At 39.3% G+C, this 19,892-nt stretch overlaps 1 protein-coding gene across 1 annotated transcript in view; it reads right to left on the bottom strand.

Annotated features, from left to right (window-relative positions):
• Window positions 1-19,892, bottom strand: part of FREM3 (FRAS1 related extracellular matrix 3) — a 92,752-nt gene that overhangs the window by 8,918 nt on the left and 63,942 nt on the right. Inside the window, exons 5-6 of the mRNA XM_019420442.2 lie at window positions 16,826-16,951; window positions 6,335-6,586 (exon numbers count right to left, since the gene is read on the bottom strand). Of these exons, the coding sequence (XP_019275987.2) occupies window positions 6,335-6,586; window positions 16,826-16,951 (378 nt within the window). The remainder of the gene's footprint in view (window positions 1-6,334; window positions 6,587-16,825; window positions 16,952-19,892) is intronic.

The following is a 19,892-nucleotide window of genomic DNA, read 5'->3' as shown; positions in this document are numbered from 1 at the left end:
AGAACAAAAACAGTGGGGTGTTTGGGTGGCTCAGTTGGTTGAGCATCTGACTCTTGATTTCAGCTCAGGTCATGACCTCATGGTTTGTGGGTTCAAGCTCCACATTGGGCTCTGTGCTGATGGTGGGGAGTCTGCTTGGGATTCTCTCTCTCACTCTCTCTCTTTCTCTCTCAAAATAAATAAAAAAACTTAAAAAAAAGAACTGAAATAATTTTTTCTATTTATGAAGCCTGTGGCAATTAACAAGCCTATACAGCACAGTGATACTCTTTCTTCTGAATGGTTTCCTAGTTTTACAGCACAGAAAAAGGTCTTTCAGGTTTTAAAACCATTTATGTGTTGAACTTTATCTTGGTCTTGCAACAGTATTAACCACATAAAAAAAAAGTTGGATGTGCTGATTTCACCAAAATGACACCTTGTTTATATGCAATTTCTTTACGCAATTTTTCTTTACAATGTTTTCTTAAATCTGTCATCATTCTGTTCAATACCCATTCAATGATAAAGATACTAATCTATGTGGCAATCTTTATAGGCAAATTTTATGCATGTTATACAAATCTTATTGCCTCAGGACAAAACTAACAGCCCTCTATGAAACTGGACATCAATTCTTTCTTTGTAGCAGATTACAAGTTTTCAAATCACATCATAAAAACTGAAAGAAACATCCTCAGTAGAAAACAGGAACCTGCTATAAGTGTTTAAATATAAAACAGACACAATTTGCTAATTAAAAGTGTCCTCAGGGGGCTCCTGGGTGGCTCAGTCAGTTAAGCGTCTGACTTCCGCTCAGGTCATGATCTCACAGTTCGTGGGTTCAAGCCCCACATCCGGCTCTGTGCTGACAGCTTGGAGCCTAGAACTTGCTTCGGATTCTGTCTCCCTCTCTATCTGCCCCTCCCCCACTCACACTCTGTCTCTCTCTCCCTCAAAATAGATAAACATTAAAAAAAAAAAGTGTCCTCAGTTTCCTCCTGCCCCTGGTACAGGGCCAGTGGAAGTTAGGGTCTGAAGCCTATCACGCATTCATTTAGCTAATACTTATTGGCCATACTCTGTGGTATCTGCCCTCATCAGTTGCTGTTTTTTATAAGGGATTCTGTGGTAGTGCAGGGCCAGGATCCTGGATGGTTCAGTTGCCTCTGCTCCTGAATGATTTCTTTTCTTAGCGTTACTCCATGGTAGTTGCCTTTACAAAGGTATTCCTGTAGGTGACCCATCTGACAAGGGGATATTTGATCTCTGTTTAAGGAAGCAAAACACTTCTCAGAATCTAGCTAAATAGAATAACAACATTTCATCCCTTAAAAGGTACAGCACAGGGAATACAGTCATTGGTATTGTAATAGCGTTGTGTGGTAACAGATGGTGGCTACACTTGTGGTGGGCACATCATAACATAGAGACTTGACCATCACTATGTTTTACCCTTGAAACTAATGTAACATTATGTGCCAACTATACGTCAATTAAAAAAATTATCTAAAACAACCCAAACCAACCAAACAAAAAAACCCATTGCATTCCAATTCTAATTAGAAAAAAAAAAGTTTTCCTTCAACTGGCTTGGCCACATCTTTAGACTGCTGGATAGTTGGCCTAAATGAAAACCTACTTCTGCTACAAGATGATGGACTCGACATGTCTGAACAAAGAAAGCATTATTGGTTCTTAACAAGTGCCCAGACTATGGCAAATTACACACAAAATCCTAACCCTGGAAAATGAGTGTGCACTTTGCTCAATATTTTCCCAAACCGTCAATTTTGTAAGACACTTGTTATTCCTGACTGAAACGACAACTATATTACTGCCTGAGATAGACTACACATTAGAGTTTGATAAAAGTTTAGTGCTTAAAAACTGAATTAGAGGAATTGTCATTTAACATCGGTATTCCAAAAGATTATAATCACGTGGTAGGCACACGTGGCTATTTCTCAAGGAGAAGGTAAAATGGTACCATTCAAAGGAACCAGTAGCATCATGAATGGCAAAATCTCTGAATACCTTTAAGTCTAGTGACTAAAGTGGAAGAAGCACCCATAGCAGTCATTCAGGGGCAGTTGTTACCTGAGCGCCACTGCCAGGACCTGAAAGGGGAGGAAGTCACACCTTAGAATTTTACAGAATACCTTTGCTGAAATATCATTAATTCTGACTGTGGAATTGGGATGTTTTAGGGCACTTACTCAGTACAGTCCATCTGGGGCTACAGGGAACGTGACTGTGCAGCCTCAGCAGAGTGGGGCTAGATTAGTATGGTCACATCTGTAGCAAAATTGCTTTATGAAGTTTACTCTGTGTGGGACCTAGAAAAGAGAAAGCAGCCAGAAGAAAGAATGGGCTGTCCATTCCAGCATGTTAAAAGGAAGAGTATTCTGACCATGGACCTTGAGAGTCCAGGACTCCCGACAGTCTTTGCCCAGGCTAGATAGAGGTGGTTCTGTGGCTTGATGGCATTGCTAAGATGCACATCAAACAATTTCCTGCTTATAAGGTCGTTGCCCATGTAGTCTCCTTTAATGAGTGGGTACTGGGGTTTTCTAAGCTTAGCAAAGTGCTCCGTCATCAATAAATGTTAAAGGATCTGAATGCAAGTTTCCTGGATTCAACCATTACTAACAGTGACTTGCTCAGAAAAGTATGTAGCGATTAAGATTGTTTATACCGAACTAAAAATCTTCCATTAGTTCTGTACATGACTGTTTCCCCATTCAAAAGATGTCATGATTTTGAGAAGTCTAAGTAGAGATCAAGTCAGATGTGACAGGAAAGCAAGAGAAAGACCTTATTTGACTTTGTGGTCCTGTGCTAAGTGCACAGTAGGTCACTATAAATGTTTCTTGAATGACTTAATTACTTAAGAATCTACTAAAATCATTACAAACAATACTGTAAGTTAACAACTGTATCATATACTGGATTTTGTGTTAATTTTCTTCCTTTTTGTTCTATTTTTTTCCCTTTCTTTTTATATTTAGCATTGGAGAGTGACACCATTTCTCCATTCTAAACATGGTAAGATTTAAAACTACTAAGGTTTTTAGGGGTACCTGGATGGCTCAGTCAGTTGAGTGTCTGACTTCAGCTCAGGTCATGATCTAGCAGTTCATGAGTTGTGAGTTCAAGCCCCACATCGGACTCACTGTTGTCAGCACAGAGACCACTTTAGATCTTCTGTCACCCCCTCTATCTGCTCCCCCTCCACTTGTGCTCTCTCAAAAATTAAAAAAAAAACATTTTGAAACTACTAAGGTTTTAAAGTAAAAAGTAAGTGGGGATATGTCAGGACTCAAAGAGAAAGTATTTCTCTTTGAGGGATTAGGACATGGACTTATTTGAGGGCCATTATTCAGCCTATCATATTGACCAATAGACTTGAATGTCCACCCCTTTGACAGTTACTCATTTCTTACTGTACACACAAACACTGAGATTTGGGTTAAGAAGCTCGGTCCAAGCTCTTCCATAAGTTGGGTCCAAGAGTAAACTCACTTTTGAGCACACCAACAAAGTCATAGTCCATTCTGAGCCCTGTGAAATTTCTTGCTTAGCTCTGATGTCTGTTGGATCACTTATGCTCATCTCTGGTATTTGTAGTTTTGCAAGACACTCTGGTGTTTTGATAAACTCTTAAAAAGTGTTAGGGAAAGAGGTTGTAAGAAATATACTTCTCACTGGGAAAAAAAAAGAGAATCATTGAAGGTTGGACAATCTTATTCTTTACTTTTGCTTTAGTTTTTCAGGATGATTTTTAAGAAAAATTTCTTCCTAAATGTGTGGGTAAAATTGCAATGTACTTCCTTATCAAAGTGTAACTCATTATATGCTTAGAAAATGTTACAGCATGAAAAACTATAGAGTGTACAGATATTATTTTGGGGGATCTCCTAGAACCCAAGTAGAAAAAATAGCATGAGTCAAACAATAGGAATTTATTTATCTGGAGGAAGCCTTGGAGAAACAGAAAACAAAATGGGTAGCCTGAATCAGAAGGCCATTCAAATTCAGTGATTAGCCATTTTCCCTGATTTTTTAGGAGCAATATTTTAACACAAATTTTTAAGTTCATGACAACAGTTAAAAAATACTCAAATATTCTATAGGGTATTTCATTTTATAGGTATGAGTAATGATTAACTAAAGCCTTAAGAAGGACTTCAAGAACCGTCAAATTCTAGGGGCGCCTGGGTGGCTCAGTTGGTTAAGCATCCAACTCTTGATTTTGGCTCAGGTCATGCTCTCACGGGTTCATGATATTAAGCCCTGCATCGGACTCTGTGTTGATAGCGTGGAGCCTGCTTGAGATTTTCTTTCCCCCTCTCTCTCTGCCCCTCCCCTGTTCATATGCACTCATACTCTCTTTCTCAATACATACATACATACATACATACTTTGGGAAAAAAAAAGAAACATCAAATTCTAGAGTTGGAAGGGTCCCTAGAGATAACACATTTAAACCTCCTTACTTTATGGATTGGGAAACTGAGCTCCAGATAGCTTGACCTGACCAACGTCACCTGGAGAGGCGGTAATGCCCAGCCTCAGAATGCCATCTAATCTTGCCTAGATCTGAACACAGCAACTCACGGCCGCTCAAATCCTGACAGAAGCATGTTTGAGAGATGAAGCAGTCTGAGACTGGTAATCAGATAGTCTGATCCTGCTCCTGGCTTTATCAACATTTTCTCTTGAAAGTGCCTCTTGTAGAAAGGGCAATTGAAACCTAGGAAAATAATATTGGGCTTGATACTTTGTATCACATCTGGGGCATGGGGTTGGTGTTGAGGAGTGAGGAGACCCCTTCTTCTCTGGCCAAATTTCAGCTGGGATACCCTGGAACTAGAGCCAAATTTTTTGTCACATAGGGTAGGAAGAAAAGTCTGGATGCCTAGACATGGGAGCTCCATGGTACCCTTGTACCATTTGAAGAATCATGTACTTACTGTTATGAGCAAGCCCCCTTATGCTGCTAAGATGAGGGTCACTGTGGGCAGTCCAGGTTGGAGAATCAGATACTTAACTTTGGTCCTCTTCTTGGCTTCTTTCTAAGTCTTGGGTCACATCCTTAGGCTGTTTTTTTAATAAATTCATACACAAATATTTTATCTTCCTGAATTATTTTTTTGTTCTTGGGGTTGGTGATATCTATGTATTTGACAAGCCTCTCACAGTCTTTGGAGAAAGGAACATCAAATAGATTTATCTCTCAACTGTTGAAGGACAATGTAATAATAAGGCAGTTATTGCCAAGAGTTAATAAAAGTAAAAGGGAGCCTACAAGATGGGAGAAGATATTTGCAAACAACATAGCTGATAAAAGATTAGTATCCAAAATCTGTAAAGAACTTATCAAACTCAATACCTGAAAAACAAACATCCAATTAAGAAATAGGCAGAAAACATGAATAGACATTTTCCAAAGAAGACATCTAGATGGCTAACAGACACATGTAAAGACACTCAACATCACTCATCATCAGGGAAATACAAATCAAAACTATGATGAGCTATCACCTCACATCTGTCAGAATGGCTAAAATTAACAACACAAGAAAAAACAGGTATGGGCAAGGATGAGAAGAAAGGGGAACCCTCTTGCATTGTTGGTGGGAATGCAAACTGGAGCAGCCACTCTGGAGAACAGTATGGAGGTTCCTCAAAAAACTAAAAATATAAATACTCTATGATCCAGCAATTGCATCTTTGGGTATTCATCCAAAGGATACAAAAGTACAGATTTGAAGGGGTACATACATCCCAATGTTCATAGCAGCACTATCAACAATAGCCAAACTATGGAGAGAGCCCAAATGTTCATCAACTGATGAATGGATAAAGAAGATGTGGTACACACACACACACACACACACATATGCACAATGGAATATTACTAAGCCATCAAAAAGAATGAAATCTTGCCATTTGCAATGACATAGATCTATTTATGCTAAGTGAAATAAGTCAGTCAGAGAAAGATGAACACAAAATATTTCACTCATGTGGAACTTAAGAGACAAAACAAATGAACATATGGGAAAGGGGGTGGAGAGAAGAGAGGGAAACAAACCACAAGAGACTCAATGATAGAGAACAAACAGGGTTGACAGAGAGGGGTGGGTGGAAGATGGGCTAGCTGGGTGATGGGTATTAAAAAGGGCACTATTGTGATGAGCATTGGGTATGTGACATGATGAACCACTGAATTCTACTCTCGAACCCAATACTGCACTATATGTTAATTAGCTAAAGTTGAAAAAAAAAAAAAGAATCATGCAGGTTACCTAGGGAAAAAAAAAGAGTTGAAAGCAGGAAATGGACTTACCATCATTAGGATCAGCCAGGATAACCACCTTTGTCGTGGGGAACTGGGCTCCCAGTCGCCCTCCCACTGGCAGGCTCAGTGAAACACTGAAGGATTCCTCCTCTTCATAGAGGGAGTCATCGATGATCAAGACCCGGCAGCTTTTCTCAGCCTCATCCTTGTCAAAGTGGAGGATGCTGGCGCCATCTTCTGGACGGGAGACGTAGTCAGAGAAAGATAATGCAGTTGAAGGAATGGAGCCTGAGGCAGAACCTGTAGGAATATGAGATGGAACAGAGAAGGTGAGAAGAAATGGAATTCCAAGTAGGAAACCTGTTCCCCACTGGTTCTTCAAACTATTTTTAGGTAACGGCATGGAGCACAATGCTATCTGAATTATAAATCATACTTACCTCTGACAATCATAGTTATTAATATTGTACTTAGAAGGCTTTCAGAACAGTTATTTCACAGTTAGTGGTCTTTAAATAGGGTACATACTGAATAAGTTCTGTTAAATTAGGGGCTAAATAAACTGAAGGATCACAAAATACTAGGCTTGGTTTAGCTTAATTCGTTCATGTTACAGATGGGAACACTGAAATGCAGAGAAATTAGGATCAGAGAGTCCATGCCATGGTCGTGGTACAGATGTCTTCCTGTCTCTCCCCTTCCCATAGCCACAGAGCTACAGAGTACTGTCTACGTAATCTGACTCTTCACGCCCTGACTAGAGTTCCTTGCATGGCACCAAAATGCAGCCACAAAATTACTAGTTATTTTAGAGGAAGTACAGGATTGATTGGAAGATTTCAGTTTAGATGCACTGTGTTTTAAATTTTATTGTAATGATTTACATACATTAACATCCCCAAATTTAAACGTACCATTTGATAAGTTTTGACAAATGTATACAGTCATGTAGCCATTACCACAAGCATAATACAGAACATTTTTATCCACCCATAAAAGATGACATATACCTGTTGCAATCCTTCTCCTTTCCTGTCTCCCAGCCCTAGAAACCACTAATCTGTTTTCTGTCACTACAGATTTACTTGCCTTTATGAGAATTTCATATAAATGAAATATACATTTCTTACTCTTTTGTGTCTGATTTCTCTCATTTAGCACAATGTTTTTGAGATTCATCAGGTTTTTGTTTTTCCTTTCTATTACTGAATAGTATTCTCCATTGTATGACTATGCCACAATTTATTTTTCTACTCACCACTTGATAATTTGGGTTGTTTTCCATTTTTAGCTCTTCTGAATAATGTTGCTATAAATATTCTAGTACAGGTCTTTGAATGGGTACATAATTTTATTTCTCTTGAGGACATACTTAGGAGTAGGATTTCTGGGAATTAGTGCAATTTTTTATTGTGGTAAAATAAAAATAACCTAAAATTTACCATCTTAACCATTTTTAAGTGTACATATCAATAGTGTTGTTTATTCACATTATTGTGAAATATTTAGAATTTTTTCATCTTACAAAACTGACACTCTATACCCATTAAATAGCAACTCCCCACTTTCCCCTCCCCTCTCAGTCTCCAGCAACCACCATGAATTTTCAACTCTAAGTACTTCATGTAAGTGGAATTACACAGTATTTATCTCTTTTTTGTGACTGTCTTATTTCCTCTAGCACAATGTCTTCAAGGTTTTATCCATGGTGTAGCATGTGATAGGATTTTCTTCTTCTTCTTTTTAATGTTTATTTATTTTTGAGAGAGAGACACACACACAGTGCAAGTGGGGAAGGAGCAGAGAGAGGGGAGACACGGGATCCGAAGCATGCTCCAGGCTCTGAGCTGTCAGCACAGAGCCCAACACGGGGCTCGAACCCACGAATTGCAAGATCATGACCTGAGCCGAAGTCGGATGCTTAACTGACTGAGCCACTCAGGTGCCCCAATTTTCTTCTTTTTTAAGGCTGGGTAATACTCCATTGTACACATAAATCACATTTTGTTTATCCATCCATTTGTCCATGAATACTTGGATTGCCTCACTTTGGCTACTGTGAATAATGTTGCTATGAACAAGGGTGTGCAAATATCTTTTCAATTCCTTCCAACTTCTTTGGATATATCCCCAGAAATGGAATTGCTGAACCATATAGCAGTTCTATTTCTAATTCTTTGAGGAACCTCTCTACTTCCATAGCCGTTGTACCATTTTATAATCCCCACCAAGAGTTCAAGTCAGTATATTTTTCTGCAGTATTAAAAAAAAATATCAACACAACAGGTTTAGAGCTAAAAGAGTAAAAAGTAGTTACAGTAATTTAAATGACTTAGGCAGACCAGATTTAGGTAGAATAAAGACTGTAAAATTTTTTTTTTTTTCAACGTTTTTTATTTAATTTTGGGACAGAGAGAGACAGAGCATGAACGGGGGAGGGGCAGAGAGAGAGGGAGACACAGAATGGGAAGCAGGCTCCAGGCTCTGAGCCATCAGCCCAGAGCCCGACTCGGGGCTCGAACTAACGGACCGTGAGATCATGACCTGAGCTGAAGTCAGATGCTTAACCGACTGAGCCACCCAGGCGCCCCATTTTTTTAAAATTTTAAAACAACAAGCATTGATAGAGAAAGGTAGTCTAATTTATATCTCTTTTAATAAAAAAAAAATTCAGTTTATTTAACTGGTCCATTCTTCCTAGGATTCTGGAAATTTAAATTTGGAAACCCAATGATCAGTTATATGTAACAGGCAAGGAGAGAGAATACTGGTATTTATTTTATTTATTTATTTAAAAAAAAAATTTTTTTTTTAACGTTTATTTATTTTTGAGACAGAGAGAGACAGAGCATGAACAGGGGAGGGGCAGGGAGAGAGGGAGACACAGAATCTGAAACAGGCTCCAGGCTCTGAGCTGTCAGCACAGAGCCCGACGCGGGGCTCGAACTCACAGACCGTGAGATCATGACCTGAGCCGAAGTCGGACGCTTAACCGACCAAGCCACCCAGGCGCCCCTGGTATTTATTTTAGTTAAAAAAAATTAAAGCTCTGTTTTATTGATAGTAAGTTAAGATCCCCAGGAATTAAGAGAGAAAATTCTGTTCTGAAAACATCAAATATAACCTGAGTTATAAGATCAGGTTCCTTGGCAATAGTCTGTACATATCTCTTTTTTAATAATAAAGCATGTCCAAGGAGCATGAATGTGGTTCCAGGTTGTTTTCAAAAAGATGCTTTAGCAACTGAGCCTCGAGTCTTGTTAGGCCACTTGACCAGTGGTTGTTCTATAGCATTCTTGCAAGGAACATTAGAGAAGGCTCTCCTATAATATGTCTGTTGTTCAGACATCACTAGGAGTGGGAGAATCTATGAAGTTATTTAAAAAAAATTGTTTCTTTACAGAGACTATATGGCTTAGTTTATGCAGCTACATAGTACATTTGCTTTATAAAAATCATAGATGGTACTTAAAGTCAGAGAAAGTTCTATGAAGAAACTACACTACAGGTTAATTGAATCACTATATTACAGTATTTGATAACTTTCTGAGGTGGCTAGGGCACTTTATCAATGAGAAAATTGAGGTAGAGAACTCCCTGATTGACTCTCCATAAGTAAAATATTCATCTCCTGATGGGGCATCTTTTACTTCCCCACATTATCTTTAGTTATTATAGTATTTAATTGTAAATTCTTTTAAACATACAAATTTCATTTAACATAGATTTTTTTTAATAGGGCAGCAAGACAGAAAGTCACTCTTCTTTAGAAAAGTAGCATTTAACTCCTGGTTGAAGCAGGTTATTGTCAGAAGCCCCAGGCACAGTTCATTTCATGCCCAGGAGGGTCCATGATTGGGGGAGGTGCAGGAGCAAGTGGAATGAAAGGAAGGCTGGGAAAGGCTGGGCTGGAGCAGCACCAGAAGCTCTGTCTAGAAGAGTCTAGAAGAGTTACCAGTAGTTTGGCTGACTACTGGGGTGTACCGGGGTGCTCTCCCACTACAAATCATCTAGAGGAAATAGTATTCTAACTTTTCTATGCTCATAGGAATAAGGAAAATCTCCAGGGCCAGAATAAAACAAAAGCAAGATCTTAAAGCCCCCAAACCCCAAATACCATAAAGCTAGAGAAGGGAATCCCACTCGGAAGCTGGTGCATCCTGACAGCAAGTGCAGTCTCACACTTCAGGGGACACTGGGCCCCGGGCCAAGGCTCCATCAGAGAGCAGAATCTGAAACTGTACAATTAAGTCTGGGGATGCAGGGGAGCAGGAGTGTTTCTGGGTCAGCGCTGCTCTTACATCCTGGAAAAAGCAACACAAATCCTCCTTGGAGGAAAGCATCCTCAAGTAAAGCCCTCAGATCTTTCACAGATTCAGCCAAACAAATGTGAGATCTTGAACGCATAGAAAAGACAGATCACTGCAAAGATGACTTTAGACCATGGGCAGGCTTTTCAACAACAGCACAAGGAGCTGGAAGATGATGAAGTGTCAAAATGCTGGAAGAAAATAACCGTCAACCTAGAATTGCAAGATGGAAGTTGAAATAAAAACATGTTCTGATAAACGAAAAACTGAAGGAGTTTACCCCCAGCAAGCCTACAGTTAAGGAACTTCTGAATGATCCAAAGGACCCCCCCCGCCCAAAATGCAAGGTATAACTTCTATAAACTACAAACATACTTATACTCAAAGAAACAGAAGTAAAAAAAAATTTTTTTTTAACGTTTATTCACTTTTTGAGAGACAGAGACAGGGTGTGAGCAGGGCAGGGGCAGAGAGAAAGGGAGACACAGAATCTGAAGCAGGCTCCAGGCTCCGAGCTGTCAGCACAGAGCCCGATGAGGGGCTTGAACTCACGAACTGTGAGATCATGACCTGAACCAAAGTCGGATGCTTACCCGACTGAGCCACCCAGGTGCCCCCAGAATATTTTTTTTAAAGAAAAAAAAAGAGAAGGTCTTTTGTTTGAATGTACTTGGAACCTGCTCAGAATAATTTGCTTTCTGCCTCCTAACATGACCCAGAGAAACAAGCCAATCAGAGAAGTGGGGCTGGGCCGTGGCTTGTGGCTTACCACATAGTCCCTTACAACTGGAGAAAGTTGATCATTTAAAAACCTCAACATATTTGACTTGGGGCTGACCAAAACCACAGGATGGTTCAGTACCAGTCCTGGGACGTTGGTTTTAGGTTCTGTGGTTTGCTCTTCATTTGCCTTTTTTTTTTTTTCTCCCAGTAAGAGCAGTTTCCTAACAAGGATGTAACTAATGAGAAGAAAAAGATGGATATCATCTATCTTGACAATAAAACAGGGCCAAGAACTAATTTGCACACATCCTTTCCCAAGGTATCTTTGAGCTTAAGACATTTCTCTAGGGAGTAATAGTTCTCACTCATCGAGAGAGTTTATTCCTTCAGCTCTTCTTCTTCTCCCAAATAAATTTTTTAAATATTTACTTATTTAGTGCAAGCAGGGGAGAGGGGCAGAGGGACAGGGAGAGAGAATACTAAGCAGGCTTCATGCTCAGGTTGGAGTCTCATGTGGGGCTTGATCCCACAACCCTGGGATCATGACCTAAGCTAAAAACAAGAGTAGGATGCTCAACCGACTGAGCCACCCAGGCACCCCAAGAATTTCTTTAAAGTACGATGCCCCCATATCATTGTGTGAGAATACTGATGATGCGCAAATCGGGCAGGTAGCAAGTTCAGGCAATGCCATGGCAGACTGAAACTTTAATGGTGGGAACTTGACATCCCCATCAAAGTACAACATAAAAATAGCCACTCATTTCATCTACTCATTTCATCTACATCTGTAAGTGTAATACAGTTCTAATATTTGTGAATTCCTACTAATGTACAAAGCATGAGTTTGCTTTCCATTCCACTGTTTATAGAGCTTATGTATATTTTATTCATGAAAATAAGAATGGGTAAGGATTTATTTTAATGAGACTTCTATAAGGTTTAAAAGACCAAACTAAACTTTCATCCCCTGAGACTTTTAAGTATCTGTGGGGATTAGATGAAGATAAATACCACGATGCCACTCAAATGCACATACAGATTTATAAGTTCTTGTTCCACAAGGATGTGCAAGAGTCAGGATGTGATCATGAACACCGGGGCTTTGTTCTCCAAGGGGAAAACCCTGGCCTTTTTATTCTTTAAAAAAATTTTTTAATATGAAATTTATTGTCATATTGGTTTCCATACAACACCCAGTGCTCATCTCAACAGGTGACCTCCTCAATGCCCATCACCCACTTTCCCCTCCCTCCCAACCCCCATCAACCCTCAGTTTATTCTCAGTTTTTAAGAGTCTCTTATGGTTTGCCTCATTCCCTCTCTGTAACTTTTTTTCCCCCTTCCCCTCCCCCACGGTCTTCTGTTAAGTTTCTCAGGATCCACATAAAAGTGAAGACATATGGTATCTGTCTTTCTCTGTATGACTTATTTCACTTAGCATAACACTGTCAAGTTCCATCCACGTTGCTACAAAAGGCCATATTTCATTCTTTCTCATTGCCACGTAGTATTCCTTTGTACATATAAACCACAATTTCTTTATCCATTCATCAGTTGATGGACATTTAGGCTCTTTCCATAATTTGGCTATTGTTGAGAGTGCTGCTATAAACATTGGGGTACAAGTGCCCATATGCATCAGCACTCCTGTATCCCTTGGATAAATTACTAGCAGTGCTATTGCTGGGTCATAGGATCTATTTTTAATTTTTTGAGGAACTTCCACACTGTTTTCCAGAGTGGTTGCACCAGTTTGCATTCCCACCAACAGTGCAAGAAGGTTCCCGTTTCTCCATGTCCTCTCCAGCATCTGTAGTCTCCTGATTTGTTCATTTTAGCCACTCTGACTGGTGTGAGGTGATATCTCAGTGTGGTTTTGATTTGCACTTCCCTGATGAGGAGTGACAAGCATCTTTTCAAGTGCCTGTTGGCCATCTGGATGTCTTCTTTAGAGAAGTGTCTATTCATGTCTTCTGCCCATTTCTTCACTGGATTATTTGTTTTTCGGGTGTGGAGTTTCACAATTGTACCAAGAATCATGAAATACCTAGGAATAAACCTAACCAAAGATGTAAAAGATCTGTATGCTGAAAACTATAGAAAGCTTATGAAGGAAATTGAAGATGATACAAAAAAATGGAAAAACATTCTGTGCTCATGGATTGGAAGAATAAATATTGTTAAAATGTCAATACTACACAAAGCAATCTGCACATTCAATGCAATCCCAATCAAAATTGCACCAGCATTCTTCTTGAAGCTAGAACAAGCAATCCTAAAATTTGTATGGAGCCATAAAAGACCCTGAATAGCCAAAGTAATATCGAAGAAGAACACCAAAGTGGGAGGCATCATAATCACAGACTTTAGCCTCTACTACAAAGCTGTAATCATCAAGACAGCATGGTATTGGCACAAAAACAGACACATAGACCAATTGAATAGAATAGAGACTCTATTCTATATAATAGAGAATTGGACCCACAAAAGTATGGCCAACTAATCTTTGACAAAGCAGGAAAGAATATCCAATGGAAAAAAGACAGTCTCTTTAACCAATAGTGCTGGGAGAACTGGACAACAACATGCAGAAGAATGAAACTAGACCACTTTCTTACACCATTCACAAAAATAAACTCAAAATGGAAGAAAATATTTTTTTTTTTACTGAAAGCATGAGAATTGTCTTTTGTGTGGGTCAAGATTCAGGTGCTTCCTTATTGGAAGTTGGGTCCCATTGAAGAGTTCTATGGGAAGCTAGATCTGGGTGTAGCTTCTCCCATGTTGGGGGGAGGCATCCCCTTATTTTAGTTGGCTCACTGCCAAATCTTCTGAACTTCTTAGTTTGCTCTGCTTGTCTTTCTACAATGTAGCTCGTTCCAGAAGTAGAGGGATAGGCAGACATTAGCAGTCTCTTCCAACTTAGCAATTGCAACTGATCTTCCAAGTTGGGCTTTTTACCACCTCATTCCTCTTATTTACATCTGGGAAACTCTAGAATCATTGTCTTCCAGACAGTATGGGTGTGGACAGAGAATATGCCACTGGTATCAGAAGCCAATCTGGAAGCGTGGAGCAGAGAATGAGTGCACTTTCTCCATCAGCTTCTTGGCCCACCTACAGCCACTCCCCTGTACGCCCAGGTCCTCATTCATTGTAAGACTTCAACCAGAGCCCTGTGTGGACTTGGGAGAGAAAGAGAAGCATAGCCTTCCAGGGATCACCTGGCAAGGACTCAAAGGCTGTCTCACCTTATTATTTCTTCTTGTTGCTTTTCACTTCCCACATGGGGGAACAGCAGGTTAAAACTTAAGAGATTCTGAAGTTACATGTAGCTGGCAGTGCAGTTGATCCCTTCAAGAGGGCAGTCTTAGTTACAGAATAGGCGACAGGGCAGTTCATCTCTAGACATACAGCTGAACACAAACATGAAGATCGTGAAGATGTACTACAGGGGCTTGTCCTTGTAGTTGGCTTTGAAAATCTCAAAATGAATTATCTGCTTACTGCCAAATTCCTTGTCCTTGGGGCAGAGGAGAACTTATTCTCATTCCTCTCCTCAACCTTGGCACTACTAATATTTTGGGTATATAATTCTTAATTGTGGGTGCTGTGCTGTGCATTGTTGGATGTTTAGCAAGTGTGAGCACAGATGTGGACAGATTGGATATATGAACAGAGAGTGGTCAGACCATATATAAAAATAGGAATCTGACCCACCATCTCTCTGCAGCAACCAGTCGATGAAGTGAAACCACTACCACTGTAACAATTGGCTTCAAATGGTCAGGAGTTAGTAACTGCCAGCTTCTCTAATTTTTGCCCGGGCTTCCGATTTAGGACCAACCAGAGAAAGCCAAATATACTTCCTTAATCTAATATGCAGACCCCCAGCCTCCTTATGCCAACAGCCTCTAATCAAGGAATAGCTTCCTTTTTTTCCACAATAAAGCATTTCAATCCTCTGCCTGCCTTTGAGTCTCTGCCAAATGCAAGTGATGGTGGCTGATCCCCTTGCTATGGTGAGCTCTGAATAAATTAGCCTGTGACATAATAAGTAATATATATTTGGTTTCTGTCCTTGTTTCCTGGTATGCAAGCTCCTTAAACCTTTAGAATCTTTGAAGTGATGTTTCTTTTTGCATGCTAAAGAGATGACTAGAGGTGAGGGCTCCTAGATAGCCTTGGGATGGAGACTGGTTGACAGGGAAACCAACCAGTGATTAGAGGGTTGGGATTTTCAGCCTTACTCCCTAACCTCCAGGGAGGGGAGAGGAGTTGGAAGAAAATTTAATCACCAATGCCCAATGATTTAATCAATCATGGCTATGTAATGAAGCCTCCACAAAAACCCTAAACAAAGGAGTTAGAGAGCTTCTGGGTTGCCGAACATGTCTAGGTGCTGGGAAGGTGACCCACCCAGAGAGGACAAGGAAGCTCTGCGCCCCTTCCCACATACTTTGCCTGTGCATTTCTTCCATCTGCTGTTCCTGAGTTGTGTCCTTTACAACATGTAATCTAGTAAGTAAATGGTTTCTTGAGTTCTGTGAGCTGTTCTAGAAAATTTTAGAAACACAAACAGGGGTGGTGGGAACTTCTAATTGATACCCAGTAATTCAGAAACACAGGTAACAACCTTAACAGCCTAAACTTGACATAGGTGTCTGAAGTGGAGGCAGTCTTCCGGGATGGAGCTCTTACCCTTTGGGGTCTGTGTTATCTCCAGGTAGATGGCATCAGAATTGAATTTTAGGGTACTCAGCTGGTGTGCATAGAAACTGGAGAATTGTTTGGTGTGGGAAAAACCCGCACACATCTGGTGTCAGAGGTGAACTACTAGTGTGAACATAGAAAAATGTAGTTTATTTTTACAGCTTATTCTTCTCATTTGCATGGTCTTCTTATAGGTCCATCCTTTTTGCTTATTACATAGTTCTAATGAGTGAGAAAATATGACTTTGAGGGATTGGACAGAGGACAATTCAATTTTGACTGTATAGAAGTGGAGAGGTCAGAAAGAATGGGATGTTATTTTGAGGTGTGAGGACACCCGGGCCCATAATTAGGGAGTATTTTTAATTGTTGGGGGTGAGGAGAGAGAAGAGATTGAATAGACATATGGACTACTTTGCGTTGTTTCTTCAATGCAATGCTAGCTATTAAAATTAAGAATCCCTTATTTATATTTTCCACCAGCATATTTAAACTATTCCCGCATAAAATATCTCATTTGACCCTCAAAAAACTTCATGAGGTAGTCACAACATTCGCTTTCATCCCAATTTTGAGTAAAATTTTATCCTTGTTTGATGAGACCAGCTCCAGAGGAGTTAGGGCACCTGCATGTGGTTACAAAGTTGTCAAGCAGCAGGGCACAGAGCAGGGGCTGGTCCAGGCTTCCCAGTCCTCCCGAAGCACTTGACTTACCACTCAGCTACTCCCCACATCCCCACAATCCTAAGAATCTTATTCCTGGGTATCTGTACCCCACAAAGCCTCATACCTTCATGTGTAGAGCAAATGACCATCAGTTCTTGGCTAGAATCTCCAGACCGCCTTACAGGAATCAAAAGTTCTCCAACATGCTCCTCTATTTTGTATTCTGCCTCTGGAATATAAACTGTTGATTCTAGAAAAGATGGTAGAAGACTCTTTATCAAGACTGCAGTTGGATTGGTGATACTGGTGATATTGTAACCTGAGTAGAAATATACATAGTCTTTGCCCCCTATATTTCTCCAACACAAATGACTACATGAAATAGAGTGGGAATAGGAAATGTTTATTATTAAGTGGAGCTGGAGAGGCAGCGCAATTGGGTTTAGGAGGCTTTTGAAAGGTTAAAAAAGGAAAGCTAGCACTAAAATGGAAAGGAAAATCTTGCGGAAATTGTGTCTTGTTTTTTTTTTTTTTTTGAGGTCAAATTTTAGGTCTTTTATATAGAGATCACACATTTCTGCCCTTACTTTATTTTTATTGCTTATTTTTTTAAAAGCTTTTAATGGTCAGGTAATCTAATTCATTAATGCAGAAAAATTTTTTCCCTGCTTTATTCAACAAAAATTTTATTCAACACTTATTGGACAGACATTGTGTGGAAGAACCTGGCCAGTTAATATTTTGAGAAAAATAAGTTGCTGGTCCTACCCTTATTTTTTTTAATCAGGCTTTTTATTTTAATTATAGTTAATATGCTCATATCCTTATTTTTAAAAATAATATTCTCACTTAAATTTACTGTGTCCAGTGTGTGCACCTGCATGCAGGCACATGTGTGTGTATTTATGCATGTATACACCTTACCAGAATATTCACTGAAATATGAATATTGGTCATCTCTTGTTGATGGAATTGTGTGTACTATTTTTCTTTGGGCTTTTCAATGTTTTCCAGGGCTTTTCATTAAGCATGCACACTGTAAAATTAAATATGTGTGTTTGTTTAAAATTTTTAAAAATATTTATTTTTGAGAGACAGAGAAAGACAGAGTGTGAGTGGGTGAGGGGCAGAGAGACAGGGAGACACAGAATCTAAAGCAGAGTCCAGGCTCTGAACTGTCAGCACAGAGCCCAACGTGGGGCTTGAACTCACGAGCTGTGAGATCATGACCTGAGCCAAAGTTGGCTGTCCAACCGACTGAGCCACCCAGGCACCGCTTTATGTGTGTTTGTTTTAAAAATATAAAAATTTAAAGTGGGTTGTTCCTACTCACAGCGTCAAGTGGACAACTGAAGTAACTATCTGGATCAAACCATATTTAACTTCTTCAGTTCTTTCCTTCATAACATATATACGCATAGAATCTTCCTCTTGAAAGCAAGAAGGGAAAATATTGTATACTATACTTTCTTCTTTTGGAACTATTACTAAGTGAAAACCCAGAATTCAATGTTGAATTGTGTAGTTAATTATGGGTTAATTTTTTTCTTCTTTATTTTGCTGCCTAAATTAGTTTCAACAGTTACTACCTCCAAGTAAATATTGGTCCTGAGTTACAGAGGAAGAAGAAAAGTGATAATTTTCTTTCTTCCATTTTACCCTCCAGTGGTAGTCTACTGTCTTCACATACCTTGATTCAAAAACCTGGCATAATGGAAGAAGCTAAAAGTAAGCTAAAGTTATTAATGTCATGTGAAAAAACTTGGAAAAATACATTAATGTTGGGTTATTCAGATATGTTCTCTATTTTCACACTTTGAAAAGGCTACTCCTTTCCATCCATGCCAAATCTCATTTATTCTTCAAGACTCAGCTCAAACCCTCCCTCCTCCAGGAGGTTTAACAGCTTAGGACTATGATGTTCTCTCTACTTTCTCACCTCAGAACTCTTACTGCTTTAGCCATGTATCTTAACATTTGGCTTTCATAGTTGATTCATGTGTCTAAGTGTTGTTATCAATAAAACTGATAAGATTGGGTATTGGGGCAATGTTTTCTATTTGTTCACTGGGTGATAGGGCAATGTTTTCTACTTTTGTCTGCCAAAATGCAAAGCGTATAGAATAATATTTCCCAAATTGTATTTCAAGAAAACTATAACCAAGAGATTTTAAAGGATTTTCCGTAAGGACAATAAATTAAAAAAAAAGTCCATGGTCTAGTTTGGGAAAACCGGTTAAACAAAGTTAAACAGGTTTCTTTACAGGCGAGTGTTTTAGAAACATTAATATGCTAGCATGAATTATGATGCTTCAAAGGAAGGACGATATTTGAAATAATTAATTTCTAGATTTCTTTGGTCCATGGAAATCTTTCTGACCCTGTTGTAGAAATTCTATTATACTACTGTTCTCTGTTATGCATTTTAGGACATACTAATACAGAGGACTCTCCATGCATTCTTGTGAATTTAACTCAGACTTATGCCCTGGTAGTAAGTCATGCAATCCTAGGTGACACCTGAATTCTTTCAACTACTGTGATAATCAATGTGTCTAATTAAAATTCAAAGATGAATTTTAAAACCTCCCTTTAAGGAGTATTCTTCTTTTACAAAAAGGGGCAGGAAGTAGCACAATTATTAGTTAAAACTTTTCTTCCCCTTTCTCTTGGGAGATATTTGTTGTATGAATGAACAAATAAATGAATAAAATGAATCTGTGAATTCAAGAATATGATACACAACTATAACAGAACTTTTTGGAACACATACTAAAACCAAGTTGACTGCTCCCAGAAGCTGCATCTAGGACAAGGGATATCTAAAGTGCCCCTCTGATCTGGTGGGGAGCTCCCAGAAAATTGTGAGAAGATAGTGGGCCTGGAATGACCCCTGAGAATTAGCCATCTGGGGGCAAGGCTATGCCCTACTGAGTGTGTAGAAAGTTAACTACAAGGTCTTGTGCATATTCTAAAGGGATGCTGGTAAAGTCATGTCTATTTCAATAATTTCTGTTTCTATTTCTTTAAAAATACCTTAAAAGGCAAAGGAAAAATTACTGCCTTTAAGTGATCTACTTAGCTTTAAATCCTAAATGGTATGAACACATTCAGTGGCTTATGGAGTCCGAGGGAGGAGGTATAATGCCTGCAATGGACACAGGAACATGTACTGGTTGATAAATCATATC

This window comes from Panthera pardus, unplaced genomic scaffold (genome assembly GCF_024362965.1).
Source record: "Panthera pardus isolate Hobbes unplaced genomic scaffold, ASM2436296v1 HiC_scaffold_13, whole genome shotgun sequence".
In the NCBI taxonomy this organism is placed as follows: domain Eukaryota; kingdom Metazoa; phylum Chordata; class Mammalia; order Carnivora; family Felidae; genus Panthera; species Panthera pardus.
The sequence above is the reverse complement of the archived record's forward strand: the minus strand, read 5'-3'. Positions and strand labels throughout refer to the sequence as shown.